The sequence below is a fragment of the Oncorhynchus nerka genome, linkage group LG14 (assembly GCF_034236695.1).
Source record: "Oncorhynchus nerka isolate Pitt River linkage group LG14, Oner_Uvic_2.0, whole genome shotgun sequence".
NCBI lineage: Eukaryota > Metazoa > Chordata > Actinopteri > Salmoniformes > Salmonidae > Oncorhynchus > Oncorhynchus nerka.
The window spans coordinates 29,452,910-29,467,784 of record NC_088409.1 but is presented as its reverse complement, the minus strand read 5'-3'; the positions used below and the strand labels follow the sequence as shown (position 1 = coordinate 29,467,784).

Genomic DNA, 14,875 nt, shown 5'->3' with positions numbered 1-14,875 from the left:
TCAACAAAGAACAAGAATTACAGTATCACAGAGACAAAGGACAAGTTTGTGAGATGCAGGGTACAGTACTGTAAAAATAGGGGTACAAGGAGGAGGAAGAACAAAAAACAAAATTGCAAAGAGCAAAGCAGAGTAGTAATTTCTGATCAATTTTGAGCTACTATGATAGAACATGTTTTCGTTCATCAAATGCCGGAAAAATATGAATATTTTTTTAGATAAAAAATGTACTTCTCCCTGAGAATTGTATGTTTGAACAATGTGTTTTCTATTTTTCGGTGTATTGTTTACTGACCGCTAGAGAGTGTATATCATTTTGATCACTTTGTTTATTTGAGAGCAGTGTTTGATTTTGAACACAGGCAAAACTGTTTTGAGGCGAATGTTTCATTTTGCGAGAGGAGTCAGAGGTAAAATAAAATAGTGCTTGAAGATTAGGTTTTGTGTTTAATGTTTTCAGGAAATTGAGCAAGGTTTCAGAAATTGTGTTTTAGCAATTGAGAAAAACTGTATTATGAACATGTCTGTCTGTCTGTCTGTCTGTCTGTCTGTCTGTCTGTCTGTCTGTCTGTCTGTCTGTCTGTCTGTCTGTCTGTCTGTCTGTCTGTCTGTCTGTCTGTCTGTCTGTCTGTCTGTCTGTCTGTCTCACTCACTCGCAGGTGCACTATCCCACACATACTGTACACTATTTACCACAGACACATCCAGTCAGGGTTCTCCATCACTCCCTCTGATTAAAGGCAGGTGGAGGGGGCTACATTAGAGGGATGAGAGAGGCTGGGGCACTCACTTCCTGCACTCTCTAACCATGATGGGGAGAGGGAGAGAAAAGAGGGAGAGACAGAAACAGAGGTTATTACTCAGAGTTAATTTACTTAGTTAATTCCTCCATTAGATGCATTATCCCCGCCCCCGCCCCCCACCCCACACACTAACACACACATACACATATACACCCCCCTCTCCCTTTCTCTGTTTGCTGTTAGCTATTAGGTCGGTATCATTAGAGCACTTGAAAGTAATTTACCCCACTGACAAGTCTCGTGTCTCTACTAGGCAATGGGGACAGATTTGGGGAGATTGAGTTTTTATGCTCCGTTGTCTCTTATAAATTAGTAAAGCCTTTACACAGACACACTGGTTTCAGTTAATGGGTGTGAGATACACATTGGGGCACACATAGCGAGTCACACAGCGTAAATCCCACTTATGGAGAGTCACTATGACATTATTGTGATTTTTCTTATCCCAGTATTGAGTCCTTCGTTCATTTATCTATGCCACCATACTCTGAAGCTTCTCTGTGTGTACTTTCAACTCTCTCTCTCTCTCTCTCTCTCTCTCTCTCTCTCTCTCTCTCCTCTCTCTCTCTCTCTCTCTCTCTCTCTCTCTCTCTCTCTCTGTCTCTCTCTCTCTCCTCTCTCTCCCTCTCTCTCTCCCTGTCTCTCTCTCTCTCTCTCTCTCTCTCTCTCTCTCTCTCTCTCTCTCTCTCTCTCTCTCTCTCTCTCTCTCTCTCTCTCTTTCCTCTCTCTCCTCTCTCTCTCTCTCCTCTCTCTCTCTCTCTCTCTCTCTCTCTCTCTCTCTCTCTCTCTCTCTCTCTCTCTCTCTCTCTCTCTCTCTCTCTCTCTCTCTCTGTCTCTCTCTCTCTCTCTCTCTCTCTGTCTCTCTCTCTCTCTCTCTCTCTCTCTCTCTCTCTCTCTCTCTCTCTCTCTCTCTGTCTCTCTCTCTCTCTCTCTCTCTCTCTCTGTCTCTCTCTCTCTCTCTCTCTCTCTCTCTCTCTCTCTCTCTGTCTCTCTCTCTCTCTCTCTCTCTCTCTGTCTCTCTCTCTCTCTCTCTCTCTCTCTGTCTCTCTCTCTCTGTCTCTCTCTCTCTCTCTCTCTCTCTCTCTCTCTCTCTCTCTCTCTCTCTCTCTCTGTCTCTCTCTCTCTCTCTCTCTGTCTCTCTCTCTCTCTCTCCTCTGTCTCTCTCTCTCCCTCTCTGTCTCTCTCTCTCTCTCTCTCTCTCTCTCTCTCTCTCTCTCTGTCTCTCTTTCTCCCTCTCCTCCTCTCCTCTCCTCTCCTCTCCTCTCCTCTCCTCTCCTCTCCTCTCCTCTCCTCTCCTCTCCTCTCCTCTCCTCTCTCTCTCAATTCAATTCAATTCAAGGGCTTTATTGGCATGGGAAACATGTGTTAACATTGCCAAAGCAAGTGAGGTAGATAATATATAAAGTGAATATATAAAGTGAAATAAACAATAAAAATTAACAGTAAACATTACACATACAGAAGTTTCAAAACAATAAAGACATTACAAATGTCATATTATATATATATATACAGTGTTTTAACAATGTACAAATGGTAAAGGACACAAGATAAAATAAATAAGCATAAATATGGGTTGTATTTACAATGGTGTGTGTTCTTCACTGGTTGCCCATTTCTCGTGGCAACAGGTCACAAATCTTGCTGCTGTGATGGCACACTGTGGAATTTCACCCAGTAAATATGGGAGTTTTTCAAAATTGGAGTTATTTTCGAATTCTTTGTGGATCTGTGTAATCTGAGGGAAATATGTATCTCTAATATGGTCATACATTGAGCAGGAGGTTAGGAAGTGCAGCTCAGTTTCCACCTGATTTTGTGGGCAGTGAGCACATAGCCCGTCTTCTCTTGAGAGCCATGTCTGCCTATGGCAGCCTTTCTCAATAGCAAGGCTATGATCACTGAGTCTGTACATAGTCAAAGCTTTCCTTAATTTTGGGTCAGTCACAGGGGTCAGGTATTCTGCCGCTGTGTACTCTCTGTGTAGGGCCAAATAGCATTCTAGTTTGCTCTGTCTTTTTGTCAAGTAATTATCTTTTTGTTTTCTCATGATTTAGTTGGGTCTAATTGTGCTGCTGTCCTGGGGCTCTGTAGGGTGTGTTTGTGTTTGTGAACAGAGCCCCAGGACCAGCTTGCTTAGGGGACTCTTCTCCAGGTTCATCTCTCTGTAGGTGATGGCTTTATTGTGGAAGGTTTGGGAATCGCTTCCTTTTAGGTGGTTATAGAATTTAACAGCTCTTTTCTGGATTTTGATAATTAGTGGGTATCGGCCTAATTCTCTCTCTCTGTCTCTCTCTGTGACTTCCTCTCCTTCTTCCAGGACCATGAGTTTATTAGGTGTCATAGGAGGATGTTGGGAATGTAAGCATCTGATGAGCGATAGGAACAGTTTGTCAGGGAGAGTGAGGTGCATCAGTGTACGGGATAAGGGTGTAGAGGCCAGGTGCATCAGTTTAAGTGTCTGAAGAAGTGCAACACTGCTAGGTTTTTCACACTCAACATGTTCCTGTGTGTATGAAGAATGATCCACCACCCAAAGGACATCCAGCAAAAGGTGCTGCAACTCAATATTAGGAATGTGTTCTTAATGTTTTGTACACTCAGAGTATATCTGCTCATATTACATATGACCTGATCTTTACTATAAACATCTCTCCGTTTAGCTAGTGCAGGAACAATGCTAACCAACAGCACTGAAAGGAGTGAGGGAGGAAGAGAGGACAGATTAATTTTGAGAATGTATAGTATGATGGAAGTAAATGAGGGAAGAATAGAGGGTAAATGAGTGTGGGGGGTGAGAGGGGGAGTGGGGGAGTGGGCATATGGATACAGACAGAAGGACAAAGTATATTGTACTGTAAACAGAGTAAGAGATGCTTCTATAGGTTGTTTCATCTCAGTGTATTAGAGACGGAGCAGGAGAGTGGAATGGAGTGCAGGAGAGACCAAAAAAATGGAACGAGTCAGAGATCTCTGAAAGCTAGAGGAAAGGGTGAGGGAAGGAGGAGGGGGACCTGAAAGGGGGAGTAGAGTATTCCAAAGAGGGAAAAGGAGGGGAAAGTGTGGAGAACAGATGGTGAAGTGGCTCCAGTGTTAGACTGAGTGTCAGTGGGCACAGCTGTCATACATACATTGTGTGTGTGTGTGTGGGGGGGGGGGGGGGGTCAGAGTGTGATATTTAGCTTGCACGCAGATCTGGACACACTCGGTCTCCTTTCACCTGCTCTCATCTCAACCACTCTCTCTGTCTCTCTCTCTCTCTCTCTCTCTCTCTCTCTCTCTCTCTCTCTCTCTCTCTCTCTCTCTCTCTCTCTCTCTCTCTCTCTCTCTCTCTCTCTGAAAATCCTCTTTCTCCTTTTTTCATTCGATGTCTCTCTTTACATTGATTGTGTGGCGCTTTTGTGCTCAAATGGACTATTATTAGTCTACATTGCCACCTGCTGGTGATCAAAAGAACAACATATCCCAGGACAAACGACTGCATGGTTGGAGGATTTATCTTCAGGAAAGACACTTTGGGGTGTCCAATTCCAATTGTTTGGTGAAGTAAACTAAGTCATTGAGAAATTAAACTTCCTGCAGACTTTAGTATTTTTCTACATGGTAAAATATGTATGTGTTAATGTGTGACATGTTTTAGCCAAGAAATCTCTCAGAGGTTTGTGATAGGACAGTATTATTAGTCTATGTTGCCCTCTGCTGGGGAATTAAAACAACGCAGGCCGGATATGATGGAATCAATGGGGCAGGTGAACAGAACATTTCAGTACATATCACTTTATTGTTTTTATTTTCAATCACCATGTTGTAGCTGCTGCTGGGGTGGTCCACGCAGGTTCAGGTGTAGGATCAGGGGTGTTCATGATGTCACTGATCCAGTCAAGGTACAGGCACAAGCGGGTGTACAAACCAACATCAGAAGAACTGGACCAGAACAACCCCTGTAGCTCACCCCCACACACCACAGTACTGCCCTGGTCAGACTGAGAAAGAGAAAGAGAGAAAGAGAGAGAGAGGTTAAAAGTAGACATGGAGAACTCTCAGAGTATGGTGGCACAGTGAAATTAAAGTACAAAGGAAAATCTTGATTAGCTCGTTGATCATAATATTCTCTTACACATTTCCAATGCAACAGCCAGAGATACATAATATACATGTTTGCAAAGCACCGTGCTGTTGATGTACTGACCAGGCAGTTGTCTGTGGAGATGATGGTTTTAGCACAGAATGCATGTTCAATCCAATAAAGGGGAAAGGCTGTCTGGCACATCTTGTCATCAATGACCCGCTGTGTTTCACACTTCAGGATTAGATTGGGCTCGTCTGTATGGAGGGACAGACACAGGGACTCATGGGAGTTTATTTGGTGCTTATCTATTCCATTCATTTGGGTTGAGGCATATAGCCCTCCCCTGGCTTTATGGTCCACTCACCCTGTCCCGGTACGGTGGAGCCCCAGCCGCTGACCAGACACTTCTCGTGGAGCTGAGTGCAGCGTGTGGGTAGGGCTACGGGCATGACATGCTGAGTGAACCGGGCAGGCTCTGCCAGCTTCACCATTGCCAGGCTGTGAGAGGGGCCTCGTGCGTACGGCCCGTGCTGCACATATCTGGCCACCCGGACGTGTTGCTCTGTCCCTTCCTCCACTGTCATGTCATGCTCCCCCAGAGAAACCATAGTGTGGCCAGGTCTGAGGAGGAGTGGAGGTGGAGTGGGTGGAGTGGAGTGGAGTGGAGTGGAGTGGAGTGGAGCAGAGTTTAACAAAAAATATTTGTTTGTTTTCGGTGAACATATGGGCTGCATGCATTTTACACTGATTTGGGAAAAAGAAAAAAGGGGGAATACCTACTCAACAAAGCAGTTCCAGGCGGTAAGCACCCACCACTCGTTGATGAGGGCACCACTACAACTTTCCTCCCCATACCAGCCCCCCTTAGTGTTCCACAGGTAGACCTGCCAGGGTCTGGAGTGGGGTTGGCAAACTTCCTGCAACAACGCTCCATTCTCCTCCACTGGAACAGCCGCTAAATAAGAGAGAGAGAAATGGTCATAGTATAGATGAGTGTACAAAACGTTAAGCACACCTTCCTAATATTGAGATTCACCCAGTCAGTATATGTCATGGAAAGAGCATAATGTTCAGTACACTCAGTGTATTTTATTTTACTAGGCAAGTCAGTTAAGAACACATTCTTATTTTCAATGGCAGCCTAGGAACAGTGGGTTAACTGCCTTGTTCAGGGGCAGAAGGACAGATTTGTACCTTGTCAGCTCGGGAATTAGATCTTGCAACCTTTCGGTTACTAGTCCAACGCTCTAACCACTAGGCTACGCGGCCGTATATCTCCCTCCCTAACCTGTCTCTAAAAGAAGGTATCATTCTTCATGATCTTGCATTGCATAACTGTCTCATGATGCTGTAGATACTGTGTATTACAGTCTTACCTGCACATCCCAAAGCCAAGGCCAGCAGTAGCAGCTTCATCATGTCTTGGTCTCTGTATGAGCCTGGGTTTAGTCTGTGGTTCTTTTATACCTGTGTATCTGTGTCTCTAGCCTTTAGATCTCTGGGAGTTGACTGCCTGGGCTGCACCTGTGCTTTGTTTTCCTGGCACTTCTCTCATGTCTGTGACTGGGTAGGTATGGTTATAGGCCCCCATTCAGTCAACTACAGATTTGTTTGTAACATACTTTTTAAAATTTTTAATTAATCTTAATTTCAGACAGTTTTCTAGAGCAAGAAAACAATCCTGCAGCAACAGGACATGTGAGTTATTATGTGCACTATAATCAATGGACATTTTTGTAAGGGTTGATACAGGGAAAATCTGGGAAAATCAAGTCTGAAATTTCTAGGTGGAGATTAAATACTTCAGGAGCCTTTTTAAACCTCAAATACACAACAAGGTGATCAAATGAAGATCTTACATCTGTATAAGAGCATACAATTTACAATTTTTGACCCCCAAGTACAAATATACAGTCAATTTTTTTAACATGATTTAAACAACAAACAACAAAGCAAAAACAAACAAACAGAACAAAAAACGGCCCTTTAATTTAAAACACATGTTGGCCCTTTAGTATGAGACGCATGTGTTGTTCTTTGTAGTACAGGTGCTATGTCCTTTTACTGTCACCATTGGGAAAAAACGAATAAACAAGAGCGATAAGGCTTCTCATATAATTCCTAGCATTTAGAGTTAATATTTCACTGTGATGAAAGTACTCAGTGGGATCTACCATTATGTAACCCCTTGTATCAATGTGCAGTGCCCTCGTTTAGTAATATCAAGTGAGGCTATTCATTAACTGTGGGTTGATTACTAACAGAAGGTAACAATGTGGCCTCGTGAGACAGATAAAGTTGTGAGAGAATTGGGAAATCAAGATGGGGAAACGTAGGTACTCAGAAGAAGCCTACTCAGGGATTTGAGGTATTTAGTTTGAATACATTTTGAGTCCGTTTGAATGAATCTTAGATTTAGGCTACATCAGATTGGCCATATCCCTGCTAGTGTATCACCACCCTATGAAGAGATTAACTAACAGTTCAAGATGTTCTTCTCTGTGGTCTTGTAGCTCCAGGTTCTTACATCTTCAGTGAACATGATCATATTTGAGGTCAAATGTATTATTTCTGTCTGTTATCATTGCAGCTTCAAAAGGATCATGAATAGGTCACTTTGAACCTTTCTGAGATCAGAAACCCAGAGGACACCCTTTATTTCCACTCATTTAGAAACTCAAGCTCTGGTTGAGAACCTGTCTGTCAGAAACAGTCACAGGAATCTGTGTTTTCTTCTTCCTCTATATGACCTGCTTCTTATATTCAGACGAGAGGCAGTTGACTCAGTGTTAGGTGATAGTTATGTACAGTAGGCATTGTGAGACTCCGTATTGTCCGTATTGTCCATATTGTAAACTCTGAGACATGATGTACACACAACCATATTGTCACAAACCTGTGGGAGATATGCATGAACATATCCCACCTCTCTCAACTTTGTCTGATAATAAAACACATAGTACAATGATCGTACTGACTCATATATATATATACAGTGCCTTGCGAAAGTATTCGGCCCCCTTGAACTTTGCGACCTTTTGCCACATTTCAGGCTTCAAACATAAAGATATAAAACTGTATTTTTTTTTGAAGAATCAACAACAAGTGGGACACAATCATGAAGTGGAACGACATTTATTGGATATTTCAAACGTTTTTAACAAATCAAAAACTGAAAAATTGGGCGTGCAAAATTATTCAGCCCCCTTAAGTTAATACTTTGTAGCGCCACCTTTTGCTGCGATTACAGCTGTAAGTCGCTTGGAGTATGTCTCTATCAGTTTTGCACATCGAGAGACTGAATTTTTTTCCCATTCCTCCTTGCAAAACAGCTCGAGCTCAGTGAGGTTGGATGGAGAGCATTTGTGAACAGCAGTTTTCAGTTCTTTCCACAGATTCTCGATTGGATTCAGGTCTGGACTTTGACTTGGCCATTCTAACACCTGGATATGTTTATTTTTGAACCATTCCATTGTAGATTTTGCTTTATGTTTTGGATCATTGTCTTGTTGGAAGACAAATCTCCGTCCCAGTCTCAGGTCTTTTGCAGACTCCATCAGGTTTTCTTCCAGAATGGTCCTGTATTTGGCTCCATCCATCTTCCCATCAATTTTAACCATCTTCCCTGTCCCTGCTGAAGAAAAGCAGGCACAAACCATGATGCTACCACCACCATGTTTGACAGTGGGGATGGTGTGTTCAGGGTGATGAGCTGTGTTGCTTTTACGCCAAACATAACGTTTTGCATTGTTGCCAAAAAGTTCAATTTTGGTTTCATCTGACCAGAGCACCTTCTTCCACATGTTTGGTGTGTCTCCCAGGTGGCTTGTGGCAAACTTTAAACAACACTTTTTATGGATATATTTAAGAAATGGCTTTCTTCTTGCCACTCTTCCATAAAGGCCAGATTTGTGCAATATACGACTGATTGTTGTCCTATAGACAGAGTCTCCCACCTCAGCTGTAGATCTCTGCAGTTTATCCAGAGTGATCATGGGCCTCTTGGCTGCATCTCTGATCAGTCTTCTCCTTGTATGAGCTGAAAGTTTAGAGGGACGGCCAGGTCTTGGTAGATTTGCAGTGGTCTGATACTCCTTCCATTTCAATATTATCGCTTGCACAGTGCTCCTTGGGATGTTTAAAGATTGGGAAATCTTTTTGTATCCAAATCCGGCTTTAAACTTCTTCACAACAGTATCTCGGACCTGCCTGGTGTGTTCCTTGTTCTTCATGATGCTCTCTGCGCTTTTAACGGACCTCTGAGACTATCACAGTGCAGGTGCATTTATACGGAGACTTGATTACACACAGGTGGATTGTATTTATCATCATTAGTCATTTAGGTCAACATTGGATCATTCAGAGATCCTCACTGAACTTCTGGAGAGAGTTTGCTGCACTGAAAGTAAAGGGGCTGAATAATTTTGCACGCCCAATTTTTCAGTTTTTGATTTGTTAAAAAAGTTTGAAATATCCAATAAATGTCGTTCCACTTCATGATTGTGTCCCACTTGTTGTTGATTCTTCACAAAAATACAGTTTAATATCTTTGTTTGAAGCCTGAAATGTGGCAAAAGGTCGCAAAGTTCAAGGGGGCCGAATACTTTCGCAAGGCACTGTATATATATATATATATATATATATATATATATATATATATATATATATATATATCCTCATCGGCAGACTCGACAGCCTTGGTTTCTCAAATGATTGCCTCGACTGGTTCACTAACTACTTCTCTGATTCTTCTCTGTATACATCAACGATATCACTCTTGCTGCTGTTGAGTCTCTGATCCACCTCTACGCAGACGACACCATTCTGTATACTTCTGGCCCTTCTTTGGACACTGTGTTAACAACCCTCCAGGCGAGCTTCAATGCCATACAACTCTCCTTCCGTGGCCTCCAACTGCTCTTAAATACAAGTAAAACTAAATGCATGCTTTTCAATCGATCACTGCCTGCACCTGCCAGCCTGTCCAACATCACTACTCTGGACGGTTCTGACTTAGAATATGTGGACAACTACAAATACCTAGGTGTCTGGTTAGACTGTAAACTCTCCTTCCAGACTCACATCAAACATCTCCAATCCAAAGTTAAATCTAGAATTGTCTTCCTATTTCGCAACAAAGCATCCTTCACGCTGCCAAACATACCCTTGTAAAACTGATCATCCTACCAATCCTCGACTTCGGCAATGTCATCTACAAAATAGCCTCCGATACCCTACTCAATAAATTGGATGCAGTCTATCACAGTGCCATCTGTTTTGTCACCAAAGCCCCATAGCCTACCCACCACTGCGACCTATTTGATCTCGTTGGCTGTTCCTCGCTTCATACTCATCGCCAAACCCACTGGCTCCAGGTCATCTACAAGACCCTGCTAGGTAAAGTCCTGCCTTATCTCAGCTCACTGGTCACCATAGCAGCACCCACCTGTAGCACGCGCTCCAGCAGGTATATCTCTCTGGTCACCCCCAAAACCAATTCTTCCTTTGGCCGCCTCTCCTTCCAGTTCTCTGCTGCCAATGACTGGAACGAACTACAAAAATCTCTGAAACTGGAAACACTTATCTCCCTCAATAGCTTTAAGCACCAGCTGTCAGAGCAGCTCACAGATTACTGCACCTGTACATAGCCCATCTATAATTTAACCCATACAACTACCTCTCCCCCTACTGTATTTATCTATTTATTTTGCTCCTTTGCACCCCATTATTTCTATATCTACTTTGCACATTATTCCACTGCAAATCTGCCATTCCAGTGTTTTACTTGCTATATTGTATTTACTTCGCCACCATGGCCTTTTTTGCCTTTACCTCACTTATCTCACCTCATTTGCTGACATTGTACAGTATATAGACTTATTTTTCTACTGTATTATTGACTGTATGTTTGTTTTACTCCATGTGTAACTCTGTGTTGTTGTATGTGCCAAACTGCTTTGCTTTATCTTGGCCAGGTCACTATTGTAAATGAGAACTTGTTCTCAACTTGCCTACCTGGTTAAATAAAGGTGAAATAAAATTTAAAAAACAAAATATGAATAATGCCCCTCAAGAAACACATAGGGTTTATTGGTTTTCTACAAATGCATGTTTTTATTTCAAGATACGTTGACATTAAAAAAAACATTTAAAAAAAGTATTTTCCTACTTTCACTGACTTTGCTGATAGCTAAATGTATTTAAAAATAAATGTACTTCCTACGACTGTGATATGTGGTTGTCCCACCTAGCTATCTTAAGATGAATGCACTGATTGTAAGTCGCTCTGGATAAGAGCGTCTGCTAAATGACTGAAACGTAAAATGTTGACATAAAATAATACTGTATTTCCATCTACACAGACTCCAGGGGGACGTCACCGAGGGTTGGAAGTCTGGTGAAGCTGATCAGAGGCTCCAGGATGAGAGAGTAGGGGCCCACAGCTGTGACGCTCTCCTCACAAAAGCATTTTGAGGACGGTGGGGACACAGAGGGAAACAAGGAAGGGTATTTACTGTTGGTATAAGATGTGGTAGACCTGGTCCTGCAGGATGCCAGCGTAAGTCATCGCCGCCACGCTGGTGTCACTGAGGGCATTCCTGATGGACACAGACACATGGACAGTGCATTAACTGTCAGCCTGCTATCTTGACCTGCTGTTCCGTTCTTGTGTGTGTGTGTGTCTTACGCGGCCTTCTCCTTCAGCTTCAGGCCATCGATGCTGTCCAGCCAGCTAGAGGCGGTGCTGATGGACGTGTCGTAGTAGCCCTTGACGGCGCTGGTCAGCCTTTCCAGGGTTCCCTGCTCTCCATCAGCCTCAGCAACATCTGCGACCGGTTCCTCAGGCGTACCCTCCTCAGCTTGCCTAGGCAGACGGAGGCCCTGAGCACCTGGAAGGGGAGGGTTAGGGTTAGAGGGTCAAAATGGTTGGTTGGTCAGTCTGTCAGTCAGTCAATATTGCTGCTCGTGGTGCTCTTATCTGGAGTGTTTAACATTTCAAATCAAATCAAATTTTGTTGGTCGCATACACAAAATTAGCAGATTTTGTTGTGGGTGTAGCGAAATGCTATTATGATAAAACAACCTTCTGGTAGGCACAGTGAGACTGCATAAAAGACAACCTGGAACATCACCCGTATGTCAGTCAGTTAGTCAGTCAGTTAGTCAGTCAGTTAGTCAGTCAGGGTCTTGACTGTGTACTTACTGAGGCCCAGAAGAGTGACGAGCACAGTGATGACCAGAAGCTTGTTCATGATGTCACTCAGATCTGTGTGCAAAGCAAACATCTTGGTGAGGGTCAGACAAACCATTCATCAACTTGTCCACTAGTCAGCATCATTTCTTCTTCCTTTTCAGCTCTGCTCTTAGCCTCATCTCATCTCAGGCTCATCTAATCTCTTCCATTTTATCTCAAACATGTCTTTTAACATGTTTCCAATGACTACGGTAAGGCTATTCTGGGGTTGGCAATGTTTTTAATGACAATGAAACTATAATTTTTCTGGGTTTGTATCTCACTATGATGTAGCAGACCACATACAGATGCAGGATCTTACTTTGACCAGTTTCTCACAGCAGGAAAATAATCCTGGAGAAACAGGAAATAATCATTATAATATTATTATAATTAATGGCCATTTTTGTAGGGGGTTGATACATGTTTACTTAGCAAATCAAGTCTGAAATGTTAAATTGCAAACTCTAGAAGCCTTTTTAAATCTTGAATATACTACAAGTTTGCATTTCCTGCTCTACCCCTGTTGTCCTGTAATATCAGGGTGATCAAATTAAGGTCCTACATCTGTATAGACATGCTATAATTTATTTAGTTATTCCGTTCAGTTGGAACCCCTCTCAATACCCTCTACTTGATCTCTCCCAGGGAGTGTTTTGTCCAATAGTCTGGAGACAGACGTGTAATACCCATCTTACCCACCCAATACCCATCTACAACACCTTATAACAGTGATATTATCATGACTAAGAGGTGTTTTCTTTTTCTCCATGCAGATGTGTGAACCAAAACAGGGTGAACCAAACGAACATGGCTGTACTCACTGTTTCTTCTCTCCGTACTGGGTGACAGGAATGAATAGCAGGCTGAGAGGCAGCGGTGAGCTAGCCTGTATATATATATGAGTGGGGATGTGTTGACTTGTCGTTCTCCGAGCCAAAGTGCACTCCTCTGAGATAAACACCCACTGTTCAGGTGTTTGTGTATGTGATAAAGAAAGTGAGAGAGAGGGCAGACAGGGTCAACGATGGAGATGCTATGACAGTAACAGGTTCATCATTCGTTTATTTAGTATAATTTGAGTTTAGTGTCGGGAATCTGTGTATTTGCCAATCCAGCTGTATTGAAATGTAACAGAACAAGTTATCCTGATTGCTGATTGGTTTTGATTGGAGACTGGTTGACTTTTATTGTTCTTTATTAAGTCCGTAGAGTTCATATTACAAACCCCTACCAACACCCCCTTCCACCTACCCCCTCCCATGCCTAAGCACACAGTCCTAAGTCTAGATCAACAGTGACACGTCCGTCAGTCTGGTTACTACAGGCTAGCACAGACCCCACTGCGCTGAAATGGTGATGGTAAACTAAGACAAAGATTTGCCAAGTGGGGCTGGTTAACTATCGGTCAATGACTCACTACCAGTGGTAGTTAATGATGGGGCAGCATGATCTGTTATCACTGAATATCTCATGTGAAGCCCAGTGTTGTAGCTGTGGGCTGTTTAAACTGTATCATTCAAATCTTCAGGTGTATTGTGATGAATCTGCCATGATCTTTTAGCTAGATCCTCCTAATAACCTGTCCTGGCTATGTGTGTGTGAGGTCAAGTGATTTTACAATAAAGTATGATTGTACAATTCCAGTATTACGTTACATTTCCCGTGTTAGACTTGATTGGTATAATGAGGGAGTTCAGTATTTATTTCTAACTTCATATTAGATGTTTCCTCACCCTGAAAGTGTTTATGGGCCAGGAGAAACTGTAATCCACGCTTCAGTTTTCTTTTAACATACACTACAAACTCAACATTAAGTTGTGAAATACTGAACTTTGCCTTAATATGGAAAGCTTTTTTTCCCTTCTATGTTTACTAAATTTAGTGCTGTGTAAACACTAGTCACCTGATTCCCTGTCACACGTCAGGTTGTTTTGTGTCCTGTCAATATGACCAGGTCTCTGGTAGGTGGTGGTGGTGATAAACTGAAGGGACAGGCTGGTATCCACTGTTGCACTAAAGCAAAAACTTCCTGACCATATCCCTTCTCACTGATCATTGGTTGAATAGGGAGGGTTGTGCCCTTGATCATTATCCAATCTGTTTGGCGCAGAATTAGCTTTTGGAGTGAAATTGAAGATCGAACTCATTAAACATATTTAATTATTAATTTAGGCCCTTTATTTAGCCAAGTAGGTTATGAAGAACATATTCAGCTACATAGCGACCTGGCAAGAGGGTGCAGTGAAACAGGGCAGCAACAGCAGACATGTAATAGTTGCACTTTGTGATTGACCACCCACACTGTATGTCTGCTGTATTTCTCTCTGGTAGTGGGAAAAACGTGTTGGACTTGTGTGACTCAGTTGCCCAGTTCAGGAAACATATTGTTCTATCCCTCCTCTGTACTCTACTCTGCTATTCTGGACTGTTCTGGACTGTACTATTCTGTTCTGGACTGTTCAGTTCTGAACTATTCTGTTATGGACTATTCTGTTCTTGACTGTTCTGTTCTGGACTGTTTTGTTCTGGACTGTTATGTACTATTCTGTTCTTGACTGTTCTGTTCTGTTCTGGACTGTTTTGTTCTGGACTGTTATGTACTATTCTGTTCTTGACTGTTCTGTTCTGTTCTGGACTGTTTTGTTCTGGACTGTTATGTACTATTCTGTTCTTGACTGTTCTGTTCTGTTCTGGACTATTCTGTTCTGGACTGTTATGTACTATTCTGTTCTGGACTATTCTGTTCTGGACTGTTCTGTTCTGTTC

At 42.6% G+C, this 14,875-nt stretch overlaps 2 protein-coding genes across 2 annotated transcripts; both read right to left on the bottom strand.

Moving 5' to 3' along the window:
* Positions 1 to 4,551: 4,551 nt before the first annotated feature.
* Positions 4,552 to 6,358, bottom strand: LOC115125749 (trypsinogen-like protein 3). The gene is made up of 5 exons (XM_029655314.2): positions 6,249 to 6,358; positions 5,653 to 5,827; positions 5,237 to 5,493; positions 4,993 to 5,126; positions 4,552 to 4,786 (listed from the first exon to the last, which is right to left on the bottom strand). The coding sequence occupies exons 1-5, from the start codon at positions 6,289 to 6,291 to the stop codon at positions 4,601 to 4,603; spliced, it is 795 nt and encodes a 264-aa protein (XP_029511174.2). The 5' UTR covers positions 6,292 to 6,358; the 3' UTR covers positions 4,552 to 4,600.
* A 4,583-nt stretch (positions 6,359 to 10,941) lies between these two features.
* On the bottom strand, positions 10,942 to 13,000 carry LOC115125748 (apolipoprotein C-II-like). The gene is made up of 4 exons (XM_029655312.2): positions 12,931 to 13,000; positions 12,077 to 12,139; positions 11,561 to 11,762; positions 10,942 to 11,471 (listed from the first exon to the last, which is right to left on the bottom strand). The coding sequence occupies exons 2-4, from the start codon at positions 12,123 to 12,125 to the stop codon at positions 11,384 to 11,386; spliced, it is 339 nt and encodes a 112-aa protein (XP_029511172.1). The 5' UTR covers positions 12,126 to 12,139; positions 12,931 to 13,000; the 3' UTR covers positions 10,942 to 11,383.
* Between the last annotated feature and the right edge of the window lie 1,875 nt (positions 13,001 to 14,875).

What these genes read in the sequence shown, in the direction of transcription:
- LOC115125748 (XM_029655312.2), bottom strand. Translation starts at nt 12,125, where the DNA reads ATGAACAAGCTTCTGGTCATCACTGTGCTCGTCACTCTTCTGGGCCTC. An exon ending in CGTCACTCTTCTGGGCCTCA is followed by an intron (nt 11,763 to 12,076) that starts GTAAGTACACAG and finishes CTCCCCTTCCAG; the next exon opens with GTGCTCAGGGCCTCCGTCTG. An exon ending in AAGCTGAAGGAGAAGGCCGC is followed by an intron (nt 11,472 to 11,560) that starts GTAAGACACACA and finishes TGTGTCCATCAG; the next exon opens with GAATGCCCTCAGTGACACCA.
- LOC115125749 (XM_029655314.2), bottom strand. Translation starts at nt 6,291, where the DNA reads ATGATGAAGCTGCTACTGCTGGCCTTGGCTTTGGGATGTGCAG. An exon ending in GCCTGGAACTGCTTTGTTGA is followed by an intron (nt 5,494 to 5,652) that starts GTAGGTATTCCC and finishes ACTCCTCCTCAG; the next exon opens with ACCTGGCCACACTATGGTTT. An exon ending in TCTCCACAGACAACTGCCTG is followed by an intron (nt 4,787 to 4,992) that starts GTCAGTACATCA and finishes TCTCTTTCTCAG; the next exon opens with TCTGACCAGGGCAGTACTGT.